The sequence below is a fragment of the Protopterus annectens genome, chromosome 10.part0 (assembly GCF_019279795.1).
Source record: "Protopterus annectens isolate FY-2018-M chromosome 10.part0, PAN1.0, whole genome shotgun sequence".
Lineage (NCBI taxonomy): Eukaryota > Metazoa > Chordata > Ceratodontiformes > Protopteridae > Protopterus > Protopterus annectens.
The window spans coordinates 402,310,570-402,334,915 of record NC_056744.1 but is presented as its reverse complement, the minus strand read 5'-3'; the positions used below and the strand labels follow the sequence as shown (position 1 = coordinate 402,334,915).

Genomic DNA, 24,346 nt, shown 5'->3' with positions numbered 1-24,346 from the left:
GGATCCTCTTCAGAAGGGTATTCTGGAGAGGTCTCAGAAGACAAGAGACCACCCACTGGAGCTTCCTGAAGCTCTGGGTCTCTACGCCTTTTTGGAGTTGGTTCTGCCGAGATGGACACCTGTGCTTTAAGGGATGGAATGGGTGCAGTAGATGGTGAGGCTGTCTCTGAGGACAAAGCTCTCCTCATAGCCTTGAAGGCTCCACTCCCCTGGGCCGAAGAACCAATGGACAACCCTGGTGCCAGAGGAGCAGGCTCCAAAGTTAAGGTAGGAACCAAGCTCACACGAGCTGAGACTCCAAGAGGAAGAGTCGGATCTGACAAAATATCAGCTCCACTCAACTCCCCGGACCCGACCGGCAAATGTCAGCCCCTAGACTCCACGGACGGTACCAGAGCAGTTGGAGCCGAAGAACCTGGGGTAGGTCTTGGCTCCAACAAACCTGTCACCTTTGGCTCCACACATTTCGCCTCCGAAACCACTGGTCAGGTCGGAGATGAATCGAAGAAGACGGGAAAGGTCCAGTCGGTTCCGAAGCTCTAAGGGTCGGTTCCAATAACAATTTTGCTAGCATCAGTGTCTTTAGCAGTCTCTACACAACATGATCCACATCTAAATCAGAAAGACTTCTTGAGGACTTGTTGAGGGGGCTGGAGATGCTGATACCAGAAGTACAGGTGATCTCAAGGTTGGAGGTACCAGCTCCGTGCAGGGGACCAGCTCCTTACTTGTGAAATCATTGGTTCCGAAGGGAGTGGAGCTGAGGTTGAAATTTTTGCAGAGTGAACTTCTTTAGAAAGAATCAGAGACAATCTCTGTGCCTTTTTAGATGGCTCCGACTCAGATGAAGTAGAAGATCTTTTTGAAGATTTTTTAGAAGTAGGTGACTTACTTTTTTGTACTTCTTGACCTTGCTCAAAGGCTTCAGTGAATGAGGACTTTAGGAGCCCTCTTAAAATCAGTTTGCTTTTTCTCTCCTGCAGGACTCTTGAGCTAAAAGAATGACATATAGCACAACAGTCCTGCAAATTAATTGCTTCCTAGCAATATACATATTCCATGTGACCATCAGTTAGTGACATTTTTTGCCCGCACTTAGGACACTTCTTAAATCCAGAAGGTTTTGAGTCTTTCGACTGTTTAGACATTTTTAAGGAACTTTGTCTCAATTTAGCAAAGAAAGAATTGGCTTGAACCTCTCTAATTTAAATGAGGTTATAGTACAACAAATATCTATAAATGTAATCACTAGAATCGAAGGGGAAAACACACACACACACACACACACACACACACACACACACACACACACACACACACACACACACACACAAAAAACAATCCCTTTGAATGCAAGGAGAAAGGCATATTTCTAATTTAATGGACTACTGCAAGTATAATAAGGTTAACTGCTAATATCTAACTGATAAACAGAAACACTAACTATCTATATAAACTCTACTGCAAAGTCAAGCACTGCACACTACAATAATCAAACTATCAAAGATACTCTTTACAGGCAAAAAAACACACAAACTCTAGCAAAGAACTACTATTAGAAATATTAACTCTGAAGAAGGGAGATAGGGTAAGAACAGGCCCAACAACCGAAGACCTAAGTTATGACTAAAAGATTACATTTTTACAAAACGAACAACAAATAGCACACTATAATGAGGATAAAGACCTCCAAACTGTTTTTTTTTAAGGAAAACTATGAAATTTTAACTAAAATATTTAGAAAAGTCTATACTTAGCCTGAGCTAGCATAGAAAACTCTCAATCTGTTTCTGCGGTAAACAAGATCTTAGTTGGAACACTAGTGCATCATGAGATAGGAAATTAGCCTCGAGCTAGCTGGAGACCTCAAGCTTGTGAAAATGGCAGAGTTGGAGCCGAGGATCGGCTCCGAACCCTTCAGTAAGAATGAATGCGAGATAGGATAACTTCACATCAGATGGTAAAAACTGTGACGTAAGTAAGAAAGAGATGGGTCTAGGTTGAACTGTGATGGTAAGTAAGAAAGAGATGGGTGAAGGTTGAACATTAAAACAGAATGATTTAGTACAACAGGGAATGGCGGAGGAAAGTTGTAGATAAGGACAGATAGATGGTGAGAAATAAGGATGGCAATAAGAAAAGTAATTAGAAGGTAGGTTAAGAAGTGTGAGAAAAAGATCATGATCAGGTCTATGATCATAACCAGATTAAGATGTGTTCAAGATATGGATGCCAAGAAATTCACCTGGAGAGCAAAGCTCGAAATGTGAATCTTGGCCTCTATGTTGAGTACACATAATAACTTGTTATGATGGGTGAGACAGTCATAATTCTTTGTAGTGCATGGAGTTTTATCTGCTCCAAGTACTTCTAGTTACAGAATAAAAAACAAAAAAGTATAGGGGTGTAGAGAGTTTTACTGGCTTTCAAAGCCAGTCAAGCAATTTAGTGCTGCCAGACTGGTACCAGCCAGAACTAAGTGCCCCTTTGTGGAAGTAAAGGCTTATAAGCTCTTAGACACTTTGTTCTGCCATGCTTTCTGGTTAGACGTGCAGCACAGTGAAGTTCTAACAGCTTTTAAAAACTATTTTACCTTCTGTTGCTGCTGTTTAAAGGTTGCTTGTTTCTGCTGTCAGTCCCTAGTCTGAGAACTGATCTTAAAAATACTTAGGGGTGCTTAGCAAGCTGTTGTTAATCACCCCCTAAGAACTCTTAAGATTGTGTCTTGTGCTAGGGACGTCTAACAATTTTATCCTTTTCCTGACTTTGGAACATAATCATGGTGCTCTATGCAGTCCGTTAAGTGTAAGAATGTCAAAGAATATTAGACTGATATAGTACAGGTCCTATGTAATGTAGTTACATGGGTATTGCTTGTGGGCTTTTGATATGGAACAAACTGCTAATATTTAGACTAGATTATTTGTATGTGGAGAACATTGGCACTGTCACTTAGATTGAAAGTGATGTTTCAGTTTACTTAAGAAGACTCTGGTGTTACTCTTGATATGTAGTTCAAAATAATGCACCCCCTAAGGCCAGTCTTAACTAAATGAAATATAAATCTACCATCAAGCACTGTAGGGAACTTGTAACCCCCCCCCCCCACACACACACACGCACAAATACATACATCCCTCAACTAAATATTATTTCCAAGGTCACCATATCTTGCAGCAGCTGATAATTTCACTACTGGGTGGGTGGAAATGTGTAATTTGTGACTTTAAATTCAGTTTATAGTATGGAAAGTTATGAGCTTTGAGATATAAGAATTCACACAGCAGTAATACCACCTTTATATGCTTTCTGCTGCCGACTGTATTTTCTGCCTTCACTTGTTATCAGATATATATAACTCTCTTTAAAATTTCTGTGCTTTTAATGCTTGATCTTAACTTAGCCCTGTTACTCTTTAAGTAAACTCTTTAAATATGTATAATTCCAGCACTTTAGATAAACATTTAAGTGTTTGTTCATTTTCTCACCATAAGTGCCTTTGACTACTAATGTCATCACTTGCAATATGCTTTGCTTATTTATTTACTTATTTTGTTATTTTGCAATATCATGGATTGTTTCTCAATAATGTGCATCTACATGCCTTCTATGAAGATAAAAAATAAATAGCCTGAGGCAATGTAGCAACTGCCTCATGTACACTGACAACCCTCTCCTCTTACCTCCCAACATGCACTTATATCTCCAAATTGGAAGCTACGCACTCTCCAGCCAAGACTGGAATGGCTGGTCAAGAGGAGAAGGTCAAAACTTGCACCACACAACATGGAACATATAGCCCTCCAGAACACACATCAGCACTGCCTTCACATAAAAACAGAAACCACAAAGCCACCTTTGTGGAGGTTCTCAATAAAAATCTACCCAAGCAGCAGAGACCTCCAAGGCAGAAACGCACTCGACCACCACAACACAACACAACACTAATCACAAGACACATAACTCTCCTAAACAGTGTGCCACTCAACCAAAGCCCCTGAGGCAAAACAGCATGCCCAACACACTAGTCAAAGGTGACTCAATAGTGAGGCACACCGAAGTCCCACTCACTAGGTTGAATAATGAGAAACTAACAGTCAGCTGCCTGTCAGGTGCCAGGATCTGCCACATAACTCATGCACTTAGGTCCCTCAACAACAGGTACAAATATGACTCTGTCATTGTACATGTGGGTGTGAATGACCTGAGACTTACCTCCCTGGACTACATGAAAAGAGACATGGAGGAGGTCTCGGATTATGTAGCCCAGGCGGGTATGACCATAGCCCTGAGCAGCAGACTACCATCACCCAGAATGATACCACAGTACAAGCAGAAAATGATTGATTTCAAAAATTGGCTAAGTTTCTGGTGTCATTCTAAGGGGATTCAGTATCTGTCTGCCTGGGAAGACATGACTGACAAACCACGATGCTTTATCAGAGATGGTCTGCATCTGTCACCCCTGTGCTTCCGGATACTGGCCAAGGCTCTTGCCATAGTGCCTTTTGTAGGTGGTGTTCCAAAGACCAAATTACCACCGTAACAGCTACAAACAAATGCAATCTGAGGGTCATGCTGCTCAATGCTAGAAGTCTAAATCTCAAAATGCACTCGTTCGAAGCACTCCTTAAAATGGAGAACATCGACATTTGTGCTGTAACAGAGACCTGGTTCAAGGTAGCAGAAAGCACCTCTGTACTACCAGGTTATAACTCATTCCACACCTTTCGGCCCCAGAACTTGGACCGAAGCTCCAAAGGTGATCATGTTTCCATATTCATAAAGGATACGCACACTTCCAGACTGGTGGCCCAACATAAAGCATCAGAGATACTTCAGGTGCAGCTAACATTGGGTAAGACAGCGATTCAGGTCGTAGCCTGCTATAGGTCCCCAACCATATCCCAAGACTCACAGTCCATGTTCCTAAGCACCCTGGAGAATATTAGGGTCCAATCTAACACTCTCTTACTAGGCGACTTCAACTACCCCTCCATTAACTGGGAAAATTACTCATGTACCAATCCACTTGCCCAACGTTTCATGGAGTTCATTAATTCCAGTGCCCTGGACCAGCTTGTTCTTACCCCCACTAGAGGTAGCAACATCCTTGACTTGGTCATTACTAACATGGGCGACCATTGCTCTACACCAACAATCAGCTTCTCCCTGGTTAGATCCGACCACAAACTAATCACCTTGGAAATCCACATCCCTCCCACCCCACCCCACCTCGCAAAGGTAACCACCATGAAAAACTTCTCCAGAGCTAACTTTGGGCTCCTAAAAACAGAGGTGGCTAACTTCACAACACCAATGCAAATGGAGAATAGTTGCATGACCACTGAATCATACACCAATGCACTGTACGAACACGTACACAAATGCATGGATCTCGCCATACCCAATAGAACCAAGACTTTCTCCTCCAAATAAAGGAAGCCAATCTGGTGGTCCACTGCCATAAACAAACTCTACAACAGAAGGAGGAAACTGATGCAGAATAAGGTGAAGTTCCAAGACTGGAAAACTCCCTTATCAGCCTCAACAAAAAGTTGAGATCCCACATCAAATCCTCTAAAGTTAGAATTGCAGCAGATAGTAAAGACAACCACAAGGTCTTCTATAGTTATGTAAAGAATCTCCACGGCAATATCCAGATTTGCTATGAGCTACTGGACAATGGTACCTCCTATACCGAGCTAAAAGATATTGCCAGTATACTGGCCAACAGATTCAGTGCCAACTTTACCCCACTCTCTCCCCCAAAGGACCAATCACAATACCAGTAGATTGCCAGGCACCCAGTATTACTGCTGCACAGGTTAAAACAGCACTGTCCAAGGCCAAGAATACAGCTTCTATGGGACCTGACAACATCCCTGGCTGTGTTCTACATGAACTACAGAGTGAACTGGCAACTAACCTGTGTGCCCTGTTCAGTCATAGCCTCACCTCAGGCTTTGTCCCTACCGAATGGCACACTGCTACAGTCATCCCTCTCCACAAAGGAGGAGCAACTACAGACCCTGGGAACTATCGCCCCATTAGCCTGATGAGTCTGATATGCAAAGCTATGGAACGCATCATCATGGACCTAATAAACAAGGATATAGGGAATCTCCAAACTCTAGATCCCACACAGTTTGGTTTTGTGAAGGGTAGATCATGCCTGCTCAACTTGGTCGGCTTCTTTGAGTCAGTCACCAGAGCTGTGGATGAAGGCGAGGTGGTTCATACAGTCTACCTTGATCTGGCCAAGGCTTTTGATACTATTCCCCACTCAGGAATCATAGAAAAACTCATTAAGTTAGGCATCAACCCCTATATCACTAGGTGGGTTGCAAACTGGCTCATAGATAGAACCCACAGTGTAAAAGTAGCTGACTCCATGTCAGACTGCCAACTAGTCATGAGTGGAGTCCCACAGGGTTCGGTCCTGGGTCCTCTCCTGTTTGGTATCTACTTCTCTGAAGTCCAGGCCAACACGAGAGGACTCTGGCTGACAAAGTTCGCAGACGACTGCAAGTTGGGAGCTATATTATTAACTCCCCAAGTGATGCTGACATCCTACAGAATGGCCTCACTGAGACCTATGACTGATGTCAGAACCATGGCTTTAAGCTCAATGCCAAAAAATGTGTCGTCATCCCCTTTGGGAAAAACCTGGTTCCCATGAATTACCACATTGATGGTAGTCTACTGAACACAGAAGGCATTATAAGAGATCTGGGAACACAGGTTGACAGCAACCTCTCTTTTGATCACCACATTGCCACTGTGGTCTGAAAGTCCTTCTACGTGGCACATCTAATTACTAAGGGCTTTTGCATCCAAGAAGAAAGAGGTCATTGTCTCCCTCTACTCTTCCCTCATTAGGCCAAACATTGAGTACAATGTTCCATTTGGCAAGTACCTCACTAGACACCTGCAACAACTGGAGGGCGCAAAAGTACCTCACAAAGAGGATCCTAGGCCTTAAACACTTCTCCTATATGGACAAACTCAAAAAACTCCAACTATTCTCTTTCTCATATCACCTACTTAGAGGCGATCTCTGCTTGACTTACAAAGCCATGTCTGACCCAGCTGTGTTAGAAATGCTACATCTAAAGAAATCCCAATCCCTCCACACCTCCACACAGCTCCAGAGACCTCATCCTCATTACCACAATCAACAGAACATGCTGGAGGGACAGGTTCATAACCCAGAGATTGCCCATGCTATGGAATAGACTTCCCATACATGTCAAGCAAAGCACCTCGCTCACCCTCTTCAACAGAAATCTTGATGAGTGGATGGGAAACAGAATATTCACCCCAGGGATAACTCCAATGGCTCTACTCGATAGAGGCACTGGGAACTAAGGTCGGGTGGCACTATGCCAGAGTAATCCTGTGGCTGGGCTTATAAAGGCCCCAGGGCCATTAGCCTAGTACACACCTATGAACCTATAAAGCCTGAGTGTAGTAACAAAGAAAATGACAGTAATTCTGGAAAAGCACAATGAAGATTATGCATATTGTACTAGCGACTATGTCACTGACTGCTTTACTACTGTTTCATTCAGCCTCATACTTAAAGACAGAGTGGCATCATCTCTTCACTGTTTCGATCCAACTTAGTCCTACCCTTACCTCCAGTAAACAGGTTTGCCTCAAACACACTTGAAATCCATTGTAATCATGCACACAGGTCTCGCACTTTAGTACAAAATAAAAAGACTATGAGCTGCTCACAACTGTCTGTAGTGCTGGATTTGATTGTCTCAGTCTTTTATTGATTATTACATGATTACTCCTAAACAGACACTTGTGACTAGTGTCTGGTTAACAAATAAATATTAAAAAAAAAAAAAAAAAAATAGTCAGGAAAGGGAGCATATTACCTATGCAGTGTCTTCCCAATACAACACAATGACTGGTTTTACTGAACATTGACCTGGTTGCAGGTTCCCAGTCTTATTTTCTCAGACTATTGCACTGACACTGAGTTAATATCACAGACTCACAGAAATTGCAACTGTGCCAGGAGGCTATCAACACCTTGCCAGTGGTCAACCTAGACCTTACCACCATTTACAATGACGGACAGGCCAGTTGGACTGATGGTGAATTTATGAATGACCATCCAGTTATGTAGCTCCCTTCTGAAGGAAGGCAGTGAATCACACTGCTTAATTTGGAGAGAAAGTTTGTTCCAGAGAAGGGGTAAGCATTGTGTCCAACTTGTTTTGTTTACTCGTTTTAGGTCTCTGGTCCTATTATTTGTAGGACTGTTTGATTTATGAAGGCATAAAAGCTCTTGTAGTACTAGATCCCTTATAGCCCAACAAGCATAAGGGGATAAGGAATATACAGAATGTAAATTCAGGGAGAGAGCTACCAGTGTCACCTATAAGTTCAGTTTTTTATCCCCTGATTTTTTTTTTAGTTAGGAATCTCTTCCTTCTAGTTGCTTGGTGTGTCTAGTGAGATACACACCAAAGGTGGCATGTTCCATGATATGCTTAAACACTGTGGAATACAAGGGAGTTAAGGACTTCCTTTGATCTTGAAGATATCAAAAGAAGTCCTTACCCCATTGTATTCTGCACTGATTATCAAATTTTAGCCTATCATCTCTCAAGATCTCTTACTCAAGTCAGACCACACAATATATATTTGTTAATGAACTTACAATATAAGCTACAAGTCTAATCTTTGGTCAAGGGAAAACAAATGCATGCTTTGAGTTGGAAATCAAGTTTAGAAAGCCCTTTGTAGGACTATCAAGCTACCAATAACAAAGATCATTCTGCTTCCCACAAGATGTCATAATGCTCAACTGCTATCAGGCTCAGTCATTCAGTTATGCATATATATATGACCCTGACTTACTTGGCCATCTTTGTACCATCGGAGTGTGGCAGCTGGAATAGAATGAGTCTCACACTCCAGAGTTATGCTGTTGTTCACTTTGATCTTCACCTCCTTGGGAAACATGCCTCCACCTAAGACATCATCTCTGATGATTGTGGGTGGAACTGCACAGGGAAACAAAAATAGGGAAAATGGCTAAGAAAAAACTAATAATGAGACAAAGCGCTGAATATACTCAAAGGCAAAGCAGCACACATGACAATGGTGTAGAATAACAGTTCTCAATACAGTCTGATGCTGAATCACTTCCTGCTATGGTCATATTGTGCCCTTCTTTTTATGAAAGCTAATTTATGTGAACTATTTAACTACTAACTTACAGTATCCCTTAAACACAGAAGTCTACTTCTCTCATCAAAACAGTGTATGTAATGCACAGCAGAAGTATACCTACATATGTTAGGAAATCTAGCACATGGTCACAGTATAACCATTAGTGATAAGTGAAAGAATGGTGAATGTGTACTCTGGAAGGCATAACAAAAAATGTATGGACAAACCTGACTATAAAAAGAAGCAGACAATGGACTGTAAGGGGACATACCTGTTAGTCCATGGGTCAATTACCAGTGCAGGAAGAAATAGGTGAGGAAAGAGAAATGATAAACTGGACAACATTTAAAAACAATAAAAATAAGACATGAAAATATTGATAAAGAAGTTGGTTAATGAACAGAATGATACAATGAAACTCCCCCAATAACTTATAAACAATGTTATATAATTTGGAAATGCTCAATCTAATTCAAATGTGTTTCTTGTGAAATACAAACTAAGGCCTAAATTCCCCTAGTCAACACAAATACCTTAGATCTTTTTCATGATTCAATAAGCCATTAACATTCCTTGATAAGACTGCAAACATCAAAGCCTGATCCAGAACTAGGGTCTAGTACTGCCTGGGGGGGGGGGTCTGAGCTGACTTAAAAAAAAAAAAAAAAATGTTCTATTGCTTTAAAAACAGTGTCTCGGGTCAACCCAGAAATGCTTATTAAGCAAGCATGTACCAGCGATGAGATTTCAACATTGCCTCAGTCCAGAAATGCTCCAAAAGCACTCACACCAAGATTTTCTACAGGAGGAGGAAGATGTCAGTGTACTTGGCAGATTTCCAGGACTTTTGTTCTTTGTGGCAGATTTAAATGGTCATGTGTGTGTGTGTGTGTGTGTGTGTGTGTGTGTGTGTGTGTGTGTGTGTGCAGTAAAATGCCCCAGTTAGGAGGCATTGTCTAGTTAAATGACTTGATCAGATTCAAACCATGAACCTTGACTATGGCAGGCAAGAGCCTTAATCCTAAACAACAACTGCCAGGCCTCCTTTTCATTGAGGATTACAGTCTGTTAATGTCAGTCTTAGAGCTACATACCTTTGCAGTTTAGGCTGCAACCGTTTGTCTAATACTTAGTTCAAATCAGTAAGGCTATGAGCTGTTAAAGAGCTGTTTCCTGTAGTACATGGTTTGATTCCCTTAGCCTTCATTTGTTTTCTATGTGATGCTCTTGAGTTACTTCACCAGACAGTACTCTTGGGCCGCTCCTGAAAGGGACACTTGTATCCAGTGGGCTGTCCCAGGCTATTAGCAAATGTATTACACATTTCTGTTTTTTATTCCTGCACACTTCACATAGACACTTGTAGTTTAATGGACTGACAGCTGCATTTTTATTAAATGTGAGTTTCAAGGGAAGAGAACTGTACTTTTTCTCATGCTAAGTCTGTTTTAATGCGAGTGTTATGTTTTCTTTTGAAAACAGCTGTCAGTGTTTTTCTGCAAAATTTGAAATCAAAGTTTTAAATAAAATCCAAATCTCTGTGATAATTGTAAAAGTAAAGACAAGAAATTGTATTTACACTGAGGTTTTAAGAGTATTGCTGGTAACTGGAGAGAGACAGCCAAGTAATAAGGTATCAGTATGGCTGGATGGGGGCCTGATTCAGGTATTAGTATGGCTAGTGAGGGCCTGATTTATTATCTTTTATAGGGCCCAATTTGTCCATGATCTGGCTCTGTTAACCCTACAGGTGTATGTTACAATAATACAGCATTATTAGCCATTCAAGCAGGTCAGACCTCTGCTGAGTGATGTCAAATTGGACAGCTACTGTTGACGACAGAGAAAAGATAGGGAGGTCAAAATGACATGTAGATATCCTGCAAGCATGTAAGCCAGCCCCTTCAAATAGTATGCTGTATGCAGTAACATTTGTGATTTTTATATGACTTGTGGGTTATTCAACAAAAGCTGCTGGTGTTGTATTTATATTGTCTTTAATTGTTTTTGCTTTTTTCATTGCACTAAGGAATGAATTAACTCATTAATAAGCCTAGATGATAGTCTAAATGTATTGCATTTTTGCAGTAGTTGTCTAAACATGTAGCATTTTAGTAATATATTTTTGCAATACCTTCTTTACAACCTCTAGCAACTGCAAAGGGGTTGACATTTGTCAGGACATAGTCTGCTTTATTTGGAGTGTCTATCAGAACACTGATATTCAGCATCCATTATGTACTCACTGTTGCATATTACTGTGATACAGTTCTCTTCTCAAGATCAGAATGTAAAGGAGTTCAGCATTTAGTTAAAAAAACTCTTACTCTGGCAGTTAGTGCAGAGGACTAAATTACCACCTTGTTAATAAGCTGCATCCTGTGGTCAGGGGACAGGATTTGAATCTTTCCACCTTAATTTATCTTCTGTGTGACACTGAGCAAACCACTTAATTAGACAGTGCTCTGAAGCAATTAGGAATTTGGTCTAGGCTCCTTAATGGTCTCCAGGACCACATGCCTAGTAATTATGAACCCTTAGTTGTTCGTTGCTTGCCATTCCCTATTGCACAACTGATCTAGTTAAGGAAATGTTATGGTAATATCACCAGCACACCAGTTTTTTAATGTAAACTAGACAATTTATTTTTCTAGGACAGCAAGCATTGCATTTGTATATGAAGCTTGAAATGCTAGGTTGTTTTCCAGCACTAACCTCTGCATATGTAATAGTTCTCTTTTATTATAGATTTATTCAGATATCTTTTACTTCTGGAGGGACTGTGCATATGGACTTAGCATATGTTATCAGGTGGTTAATATTTCTTGTGCTGTTTTAAATACTTTTCTTTTTAAACTGTGGTACACATGGCTAGATCTTATGTTCTGATGTTACTGATCTTTATACAGTTTCATATAGTTCATCCAAAGCTACCACTAAAGTACATGCAATGTATTTCATCATACCAATAAGGGGAGCTCTCAGTGGATGAAAGTTACATATGCTCTTATCATACGGTTATTTTAAACTGTCTTTAATCTCGCTTTGCAGGACTAGTGTAGGTGTTTTGTGTGTGTGTGTGTGTGTGTGTGTGTTTTGTATGTGTGCGTGTATGTGTGTATGAATTAAGTTGGAATACTTTGGCTACTGTGAGTCTATGTGAAACAAATTTGAAATATGTGACTTTGGTCATTATAATTGTTAATTTTTTTGAAACGGACATCTAAGAAGGATGCAGTCAACAATGCAGATATAACGGCCATGTTTGGAAGAAGTCTGCAGATAAAAAATGACTGACCCTGCTGAGATGATAATATTAAAAAGTTATTAGTCTTGCTTTGTAGGGCTAGTGTGCATTTGTGTAACGTAAATTGGAATACTTTACTGTGGCCTTTTTATCACAATCAGATATATGATGTGATGGGTACACAGTTAATAAAGTGGTCATAAGTACAGATATTGGTGGATTATAATAATACTAGTTTGAGTAGACTTTTATGGTTGAAATGTTCTGAAATGGGTAATGTTTTCATTACTGGTTCATACACTATGTCCCAATACTTTCTAGAAAAAAATTTAAACTTCATACATACTCACAAACGTTGCTGTATTAAACAAGAAATATAATTTTATTTATTTATTTTATTTTGCTTTTGTTTACCAAGCTTGTCAGACTGGATTTAATCAAAAAACCCTTCTCAGTGATGGCCTGAGAAGAAATGCTCTGAGATAATACAAACATTTTTAAACAGATATTCAGCAATATACATGAACAGATATTAAATTGTTAGATAATATACATTAACAATTTCACATACATTTGCTTATCAGATTATATTTGTATGAAATACAGGCAATTATTACAGTATAAGTTATACTTATCCATTAGTAGATGTTGAAAATTGATCATTTGAAGAGGAATGGGTTTGTCAGCTAGATAACAGATAATGTTATTAGTGCTTAGAAATTCATAGAAATGTAGGTGAGGGAAGGAACTAGGTAGCGGTATAATCAATTTACAGACAGTATATCAACATCTCTGATTCTGTGATTCACAGCCCAAACTAAATTTTCTTTATTTCCTTCTCCATTTTCCAGCATGATGTACCAGCTGACATTTTACCAGTGTTTTTCAGACCACTCTGTAATATTATGAGTTCAGGTATGCAAGATCTTGATAAAGATTTAATGTGGAGGCTGATAGGTTCCTTGTTACATTGTAAGCTTAACAGACAGATTGTGCAAGAAAGAGTGAAGCAACAAACTTAGGTGGCAATGGGAGAACCCAAACTGGCTAGATTAAGAATGGCTTTCCATGAAGGTGAGCTCAGGGGGATTATGTCAACGATTAGTTGTTTGGTATCCTGCTGCATAAAGGGGGAAGTAAGGCAATATTTTGGACAGTATAAGCAACATGCAGCAGAGGATGGGGGGTCTCAAGAAATCCAAGAAAGGAAGAGGGAGAGGAACTTGCAACTTATATCTTGCAGAATGATGTGTTATTGGATCACACAGTAGCATATATAATTCAGTTTACTAGTACCAAATAGGAAGAGGTTGGTGAGATCCCAAGTATGTCTCAATCTCAAAATAGTTCCTTCATATGCTCTGCAAAATATTCCTATTGCTAAGGTTCCAGCATTCAGTAAACTGCTGTTGTACCCATGCAATTAACTACAGTTTGCTTTGCACAATACTTTCATCCAAGAGTGAGAGTGATACTAAACAGCTGGAAGCATACTTCAAACCCGATGGTTGCTGTAATGTAAGTTATGGGTTACGGGGGATTTATCCATATTTCACATGAATGCAGTACGTAATTTCATAAAAGACATAGGAAATAGTTCTATCAACCTCACCTTCTCATGCTCTGCTCTTAAAACAACGTGCATCCTGCCATGCTTCACAATTTAAGTAATCATTCTTTTGGAATTACAAAGTCATTCTGGAGGGTTTTGCTTGTCTTTCTAATACACCTCAACATGCTATTTGGAGATTACAACTAGGTACAATACAGGTGCCTGTTTTAAACATTTGATAAATATAAAGGATTCCAACATGCTGCATGAAACAAGGTAAGTTAAAACTAGATAGCTTTTAAATAAGAATATTTAAATAGTGGTACAGGAAGGACAATGCCTAAGAAAGGTCTAAGAAAAGATTGTTCAGTATCCATTCTGAGAAAAGCTTGTTCTGAATGTATATTATTAATATAATGTCTGGAAGAGCAAGCTGGAGCCACTACAAAGCTGGTCTTCACTGTTGCTCAACCAATATCATTTTCACATATGCTTAGTAGCCCCCTAAGCAACAGAGTTAACAATTTACATAAACGACTTACATAAACGCATTCAATCAACCTTCTCAAGAAGCACAATGTAAAAATAAGAGAACGAGACTAGAAATGAAATTCCACTGGTATCTTCTTGTAGTACTTACTAAAAACTTTCACTTCATAATTCTTGAGTGTTTCTCCAGCTTCATTTGTGGCTACACACGTATATCTGCCAGCAGCGTCTTCTTGGGCATTTAGAATCTGTAGAGTTCTCCCTCCTACAAGGTTAGGTGGAAAAATTATAAAAAATGTTGAAAAAATAATTAAAAAGCTAATAATGAACAATGACACTGCATAAGCTTGTAGCTGTCTATGAAAACATTTCCCCTTTCTAAAACTTTCACAATGGAGAATAACTTAAAAATGGTGGTGCCAGACCAAAAAAAAAAAAAAAAAAAAAAGCACAAAGCCTTATTGTAACACCCAGATGACACAGACTGTCAGTATTGCAACAGGCAGAGTTGCCTCATTTTTCCCTAGGATGGGTAAGCTGGCAGTGGCCACTCACTCCCACACTCCCCAGCCAGCTCACCATGGGACAAGACAAAACTTTACCATTCAAGCCATGAAACTGACATTGTATTATCAGCGTGTAAAACTCGTAACTCAAACTGACATTGTATTTTCTGTTTGCTGGTTGCATCAGAATTGAAAATGTGTTAATATACTGCAAAAGTGGAATTAACTAGTAATGACTCCCTGACAGACACTAAATGATGAAGACAAATATTCATATTAATGCACATTTATTGATAATGCAGTGAACAAATATGTAAGACTTTCTACAAGGAAAATGCTGAACTACAAACTACTGATAAAAATAATACTTAATGTCAAAAATAAAACAACAGCAGAAATCATATCAAATGTCATGTGTGCTGGAAATTGTACATGGCTGCATCCTTAGGAGTTCCCTTATAGCACAGAAGCAACTCTATATTCTTAGCAAAAGTAGGCCCATCCCTCACATCCATATCTATACACACATCTTCAATAAGAAAGTATCCAAACAGACTTTCATTATGTCACCCACCTCAGCACCATCCTTAGACCAAACAGAAAATAATGCTTGTGGTCCATTTGTCATAAATAAACACAGGCCTTCTGTCACCTCCACAGCAAGTTGCTAAAACAGAGGTAATTAATCAAGCTTATCCAGTTATGACTGACTCTGAGTGTGACACAAGAACTGTCAACAACTGAGTGAGATGCCTATGATTACATGTAGATATGAGAGAAGGTGGTGAGGCAGGATATGTACAGCCACAATCCCTTAGAGTAAGGGTAAAATTGCAGTGAGTGTACAGGCTGGGGTCCACCTTGTGGTAACCTTCATTAATAAGTGCAAAGGACTGTGCTCTTGCAGAGGGGCAGCATAATTAATTCATATGGTGATTCACGAAGCTCATCCCCCTGCCCAGGATTGGGGGTAGAAACTTGCACAAAAATGCTTCTACTGCCAAGATGCCAGAGAGACCACAAACTTCTAATGTCTTCCTGAATGGCACCCCCTCTGGACAGCTCTCATCCCAGGAGATATGGGAATTCCCCAGTGCTAAGGAATGAATAGGCTTGAGACCAACAAAGAGAGGCTGGAAGATCATCACAGTGAGGGAGAAAAAGCACTTAAAGAACACATTCTCCTTTGGAATACCATTTTCTTTTTGTTTTTTTACTTGCAGGTCCACAGGATCATCCCAGTGGCTCTCCCTTCTTGTACCCCACTAGCACATTTATTCCTTCATCAGTGCAACAGCCAGGAATTTCCAGTCTAAGTGACAGCATTCTGAAGTGAGCTAGTCCTCAGGTCTACTGTCCTAGCCTCCTTCCCAAGTGGCTTGCATGCTACACTGTGGGCTGTTACCTGGAGACATACCAAAGCCTTTTGGCTGAGTGTTACATTGCTTGCAGTGTATGCATGCTAGGTTTCATGATGCAAGTGATTAACTTACATTCTTGCAGGTGTCACCAATGCAGTCAGCAAGCCATTAACCACTTCCCAGGACAGACAATAGCCAATCAGGAATCAGCCTTTGACTTCCACCTTCTGTGCTTGATGCATGCAAAACTCATGCAGCTTGCCAAGCATAGGTTATCTGAGGATACCGTATGGTTTTTATCTTGCTATGTCACAGGGTTGTGATTCTGGAACATCTTTTTGATAATAATTGCTCCCCCATCAAAACAACTACTTGTTAAGGAGTTATTTGATTCACATCTGGATTAAATGAAAAACTATAATTGTATCTGTTACCAATACTTCTTAATGTTCAAGAAATAAAAAAAAGATTAAGGAATCTAGCACACTACCTAGTAAAAAAAAAGTTAAAAATAAATATATTTAAAAAATACAAACAAGTATAAATGCATGCCAACTGGTATCAGGGCATTCTGTGACTGTACATGGGTATGGATTAATGGGTAGGACATAATTCTGCACTGATGTGTCTTGATCTCTCTTTGGCACTAAATATTGGATTAGGTCTGGGAAATAGCTGGTGTTAGGAACCTGGATAATGAGGAGGTGCACCAAAAGCAGCAGATGGTCAGCTATAGGGAGGGGGTGGCACACATTTATAAAAATAAATAATAACAGCGCAGCTGCAATTCCTCTGTTTTCACTGGTGAGACTCATAAATTGATGAGGGACAGATGATACTTCAGAATATTTCCCACTCCTCAGTTACTTTGACACCATAAAGACAAGCAGCCAGAGGAGTGATCTAGAGGATCTACGATCAATTCTCAGTTGAAACATGCACTTAATTGTTTTTTGATAAAAGCAGTACAGCACAAAAACTTGTAGTACAACGACTCAGACAAGAGAAAATAGAAAGGGCTGTCGCCGAGCTTAGGGAGCCTATAACAAGGTAAGTAACAAGAGATCTTGTAGAGGTATTAGAAATATTTCAGAAATTCTATGAAACTCTGTATAAAGCAGGGAAATATGGAAATCAAGAAAAGATACACATGGAAATATAAAAAGGTGGAAAATCCGTGAAGTAAAGGTTTCACTACCAAAAACGATCCAAAAACAGATATAAGCGAGCACTATGATACTGAAACAGCCATGGACAGTCCGTAATATATAAGCCATAAATTATTTATTGCAGTAGAAATCAGTAAGCACTTTCGCAATAAGCTTCATCATATCATTAAAATGCATCTACAGAGAATTCCTCCTTTTTATACTCAAACAAATTAGAAACCATCCAATCCAATGTGGTCTCTCAACAAAATCAATTAAATATATTCCTAATAACTTCTAGTTAAAAACAATGCCATAAAACTTATGAGCAATACTATATATCAGTCCTAAAACAGATAAAAATACATAATATGTCTACAGATAGAATATGTTAACAACATAAAGTACGCTACAATAAATCAGATATTGAATTGTCAGTGTCCTAGATTTCAAATGTGGTTTCAAAGATGCCCTTTCATTCAGCCCTTTGCCTCTGTTCACTCTAATCCTCAGGATCCATTTTACTTCTCTACTTTCTGTATTATTTCTGATATCTCCACCCCTGGAGCTTGGTATAACATGGTCTATCACCATAAAGGAAAAGTAATGTGTATCGTCCTGTGAACTAACAAGTTTAGACAGTGCATTATTATTGCATCCTATCCCAATATTGTAATAATGCTCCCTTATCCTTTCTCTCAGGGTTCTGTCCGTCTTACCAATGTAAAACGATTGGCATGATACACAAGATGCTAAATAAACCACATGTTGAGACCCACAGTTTGCTGAAACAGTGAATCTAAAATGTTGCCCTGTGTCAGGATGTATGAAACCCCCTGTCAGATCAATATATTGCCAAAAATTACAATGGCCACAAGCCACATTTGAGAGCTGTGTCGTGGTCAAATTATCTACCTTACCTCTATCAGACATGGCAGTCTTTTCAAATTACACCTATTTTTGAATATGAATCTGGGTACATCACCCACAATTTCCTTTACTGCGGGGTCAACAGTGAGTACCCCCAATGTCTTTTTATAATATCTATAATGTTCCTGTTGTCCATCGTCTAGTACATAGGGACCTTCAACCTAGAATTTAAAGGTGTAGAACCATGGACAGGATCTCTCCTATTAAGATGTCATCTAGAAGAGAAATACGAATGTGGCCTACTTTTCCTAATATCTTTCAAGTCCTGAAATCCTGCATCAATTTCCACTGGGCCGTAGCCCCTCTCTATTAATTTATGTCTCAAAGCAGTAAGTTGCACTTGGAAACCTTCATCTGATGCATTAAGTCTGGACATTCTCATGCCCTGCCCTTTAACCACATTGTTAAATACATATTGGGATGCATACTAGATCTATGCAATAAGGTATTTCTGTGACAGCTTTTTCGATGGACACCTGCATTGATCTGGGCATCCACATCTTTGGTGACAGGCACATCTAAGTAATTAATAGAATCTTTAGAACATGCTATGGTAAATTTCAAATAACCCGTGATGTTATTAAGATGTTCAACAAAGAACTTTAGTTCTACTGCGGTACCTGTCCATGTGAAAAAGACATCATCCACAAAGCGTCTATAAAAAGATACATGTCATTTAAAGAGATCCAACTTAAATATGGTGTCTTCTTCCAAAAATGCTAAGAACATGTTGGCGTAGCTTTTGGCACAAGAAGTTCCCATAGCTATGCCATCTCTCTGTAAATATAATTGGTCTTCAAATAAGAAGACATTGTTCTCAAGGATGACTTCTAGGAACAAATTCTATCTACTAATTCTTCCTCATATTGACTATGTTCAGTTAAGTAATTCTTAATGTATTCTACTCCAATACCATTAGGTATAACAGAGAAAAGTGCCTGAACATCTAAAGTAACAAAAACTAGGATGCTGTCACTAGTTAAAAATAATAGATACAAGGATCCCTGCAACATCCTCTTTTTAAGAAAATTCAACAAAGTGAACAATCTAACCTTAAACTCAACTTCCCTTCAAAACTGTTGTGTGTATGTATCTGAACTGTAATTGTTTGTAGCAGTATTGACCCAGTACAGAGCTCAGCCATATGTTCTCTAGCAGCCTGTTCCAACTAGAATCCCCATCTCCACGTTGTCCTCCCATTTCTGTTCTTTCTTTTTTTATGCTATTCTCCGGTTCCACCATAATGCCATTGTAATGTTTGGCCACTAGGTGGCAGTGCTATCCCTCTTTTCACATTTCAGCTACCAACCCCACTTAACTACCCTTTCTCCCGTGTATTTCTCATTTAGCCCTATTAGACTAGATACATTACAAAAGATATATTTCTCTCTGAAATCTTTCTTGTTCACCTCACCCTAGTTTAACCTAGTTTTTTTTGCTATAATTACAAAATCAAAATTCTATCTAGCTGTTATCCATCACGTATAGTATCCCATAGTCAACCCTTCAGTGGCTCACAACATACCTTACTCTAAGTCATTTTCAGAACTTTTTTTCTACACTTTTCTCTAACTAAATTTACTTATTTACTCTTACCTTATGCCTATCACTGTCTCACTTTCTTCACATTGACTGATAGTTTTTTTCCTTATCTTGCCCTCTATCTCCTCGGCCCGGCTCTTCCTGCTCCGTTCGCCCTGCGGGCTCACTCCGCTCCTCTACCCTACCCCCATTCCCACCCACCCCCACTGCAGCTAAACTTATACCTGCTAAACCCCTCCCACCGAAGCCAACACACCTATTCCACCAATCAGGTCACACCAATAATTTCCCGCTCAAATATACTACGACACAACCTTATCTCAAGCTCCTTCTAATTGCACCTTTGTCTTACGTCTAACACATCCCTCCCCTCCTATCGCTAAACATAACATAAAATAGGAATAACAAAAAAGCACAATGTCCTTCCTACATCTAAAAGTAGCACTCTACATAATAACTATTCTTGTCCTTCTTTTATTTTCCATACTCACATCCTACCACACACAACTTAGTCTCACCAGCCCAACTCAGTGGCAAATCAAAACTATAGCCAATTCACTAAAACTTCAACATTTCTCACTATCTCCACACAATCTTGCCCCAACCCTTCAATATTCCAGCATAAATAATAAAATGATTAACAATGTTAACCCCTACTCATCCCTAAAACAAAATAAAATACTACAAAAACTACTTAAGCTCTACTTAATTCTAACCCAAAAACTCACTTGCTGTGGTGATATACATCCTAACCCAGGACCCACCTGTTCGCCCCATCCAAACCTTAACCAACCAAATCTTCTCAATAATAGGACTAACACCTCTCTTCTATTCTTAAACATCAATGTTAGAAGTATACTTAGCAAAGTTCAAGACCTCCATGCCATTTTTGCCTTTTATAAACCTGATTTAGCCATACTAACAGAAACCTGGCTTAAACCAGAACATCACGATAATGACATTACACCCCCTGGCTATAACATCATATGGAAGGATAGGACAGGAAAAAAAGGAGTAGGTGTAGCCATAATGTATCAAAATCATCTCATTTTGGAACAAGTTAACTACAACCCCCAAGAAGTTAATGATACTGAACTGATTATTGCTAAATTAAAAATAAATTCTAACAAACATAGTTGTAGGAGGTCTCTACATCCCACCAGGAAACAACATTGCCACTATGGAGAACCTTTTATCCTGGATGGCTATCTCCCACCCACATGAGACCATAATCCTAGGAGATTTTAACACTGACTGGTCCAACTGTACCAAATACAACCCCTCTACCCATATTAATCTTCATGGGTTTACGCAAATCATAGACATCCCCACTAGAATAGACAAAAAAATCTAATCGTCATTCCATCTTAAACTGGATACTTTTGTCTGACCCCTCCTTCGCACACCAATCAGGCTGCCTACCAGACAGCTTGAGTGACCACCAACCAACATATCTTATTAGGAATAAATCCTACCATTGCAACCAATCCACCAGTAGAATAGTTCATAACAAAAAGAACTTCAAAGCTAAGGACCTAAACAACGAACTAAAAAACTGTAATTGGTCCCCCCCCCTAAAACAACTACCCGTTGATGAAGCAGTTGATTATTTTAACTCCACCTTTCTCAATATCCTGAGCCATCATGCACCAGCCCGAACTATCAGACATAAAACAAATTATGCCCCCTGATTAACAAAAGAGACTAAAGCTATAATGAAAGATAGAGACAGAGCCTGGGCTCAATTTCATAAACTTACAACCACTACCACAAAACAAAACTACTCTGCACTCCGTAACAACTCATTAAACTTGATAAAGCGAAATACTACAAAACCTTACAAGAAAGACACACTAATAACCCTCCAAAATTCTGGGCCTCAATAAATAAATTACTGCACCTAGGTAAAACCAGCACTCCCATACCTATATTATCAACCAACAATGAGGACAGCCCCACACAATTCAAAAAATTCTTTACTGAAACAGTACAAGCCCTTTCTAGCACACTAAATAGCTCCACCAACACCATCCTTTCTCCAACCCCACTACCCCTACTACAAAACAGTCTCCCTCTAGCTTCTCCTTATCTCCAGCTCCCACTCAACGTATTACTAAACTCCTCAAAAAATTAAAACCTACCACACTATCTACTAACAAATTTCCAGCTGACTTCCTTCAACTAACGGCTGAAACCATATTGTGTCTATCTTCATAAACAGATCCATATCTGAATGTAAAATACCTAACCTGTGGAAAATATCTCATATTATTCCACTCCACAAAGGCAGCAACTCCATTGAACTGACCAACTACCGGCCAATTGCAATCTTATCACCTTTATCAAAAATTTTAGAAAGAGAAGTACATTCACAGCTAATGCAACACCTCCTAAAAATAGCCTTATATCAACATCCAAACATGGTTTTTGATCTTCCCATAGTACCAAAACAGCCCTACTCTCTTATACCAATATAGTTAACACCCACAGAAACAATGGTCTTTTTGTATCTTCTGTATTCCTAGACTTATCTAAAGCCTTTGATATGGTCAACCACAGCATACTACTTAACACTGTATCTACCTGTAACATAAACTCCATCACCATATCATGGTTCAATAACTATCTATCTGGCCGTCAACAAACAGTGCTTTGGCAGGACCAACTATCCCCCCTTCTACCTGTAACTATAGGAGTTCCACAAGGATTAATACTTGGGCCTGTACTATTCTCTATATATACATATCAGATAGCAGTCTCCTGTCCCTCTGCCAGTATAGTACAATATGCAGACGACACTACCATCATATGTGCCGCCACAGAATAACTTTACTCTGGCTGAAGCATGGTTTTCCAGCATTAAACTTCTACTCAACCCTAAAAAAACAAAACTTATTCTCTTCAGTCCTGGTAGATCCTCTGCACCAAATACTGACTTCACCATAAACTCCAGGGATAACTCCACTATCATCCCAACAACACACACTAAACTCCTAGGAGTAGTAATTGACAACAATCTCAAATCTGACATACACATAGCACAAACAATCAAAAAAGTAAACAAAAAAACTGGATCTCCTGTATAGGAACAGGCAATTCATGACCAACTATATCAAAGCCGCTGTCGCAAGAACTCACCTGTTATCCACCCTACTGTACACCTCCCCAATCCTGACTAATCTTCACCAGAGCGAACAAAACAAAATGGCATCTTGCTATAACAAGATTGTTAAATTTGCCACTGGCGCCTCAAATAGATCCCATCACTGTCTCTCCCTTAAACAGCTCAACTGGCTTGAGTTGCCCCAACTACTACTTAATACACAACTCTTCACAACCCACAAACTGTACTACTACCCTGACAAAACTCCAGCATTACAAAATCTAATACAGCCCTACACTACCACCCGTACCTTAAGATCTACAGACCAAACTCTCATAACTGTCATTAAACATAAGAATGAAGCAGGCAAAGCTCTCCTTGGTTGTACAATAGCTAAACTCTGGAACTCACTCCCAAAGAACATAACTTCTGCCAGCTCTGTTTCACTATTCAAAAAACTACTCAACACCCACTACTCTACCAATTGGCTGTGCCCATGTGGCCACCCCAGATTAACTCACTTTCCTTTCAGTACTGCAATGAGTCTGCAGAACCTTCTCCTCTTATCTATTAACTATTTATTTCTTACCAAACAAGGTTTTTAAATCACTTATTCTTCTAAACAATGTTTATTCTGAAGATACTTTTTCTATTCACCTATGTAGAAAAGTAAATATGTTCCTATATGTATAATAGTATGTAAATGTATTGTTATTTTTGTTTGTTTGTTTTTTTATGTGGAGCTTTTCTCCCCGGGACTCCGCTGAAAATGGACCTGCGTCCAGTCGGACTTTCCTGGTCATCAAATGTAAAATAAAAAAAATAAATAAAATAGTTGTAGCGCTGCTGTAGTCATAAATGTCAGTCAAAAACTGCTGTGTGTCTAAGTACCCAGGGGTTATTATCTAAAACAGGTCTCAGATGTTTCTCCACATAGAAGGAGAACGGTTCAGCGAACCAACCTCTACCCGCCACAGTGGGTCTCATTGGAGGTTTCAACCCATTTTTATGTATTTTAGGTAATCCCTGTATATTAAGGATCAGTGGATGTTGAGTTGTTAAAAATCTCAGTAGTTTGGACGTAATATTACCCTGGGGATCACTGCAGTGGCTCTGCTGGACAGTGGCGCAGGAAACTAATGGCTCTGCTGGACAGAGGCACAGGGAACAGATCTAAGGGTGTGGCGAAAGCCAACACATTCTGGCTAGGCTTATAAATGCCCTTGGACAGATAGCCTAGTACTTACCTATGAACCTACCTAATATGTTT

The 24,346-nt window shown here is 39.5% G+C and overlaps 1 protein-coding gene across 1 annotated transcript in view; it reads right to left on the bottom strand.

Annotated features, from left to right (window-relative positions):
• HMCN1 (hemicentin 1) overlaps nt 1-24,346 on the bottom strand; it is a 5,606,893-nt gene that overhangs the window by 1,701,753 nt on the left and 3,880,794 nt on the right. The window contains exons 51-52 of the mRNA XM_044085314.1: nt 14,638-14,751; nt 8,884-9,029 (exon numbers count right to left, since the gene is read on the bottom strand). Of these exons, the coding sequence (XP_043941249.1) occupies nt 8,884-9,029; nt 14,638-14,751 (260 nt within the window). The remainder of the gene's footprint in view (nt 1-8,883; nt 9,030-14,637; nt 14,752-24,346) is intronic.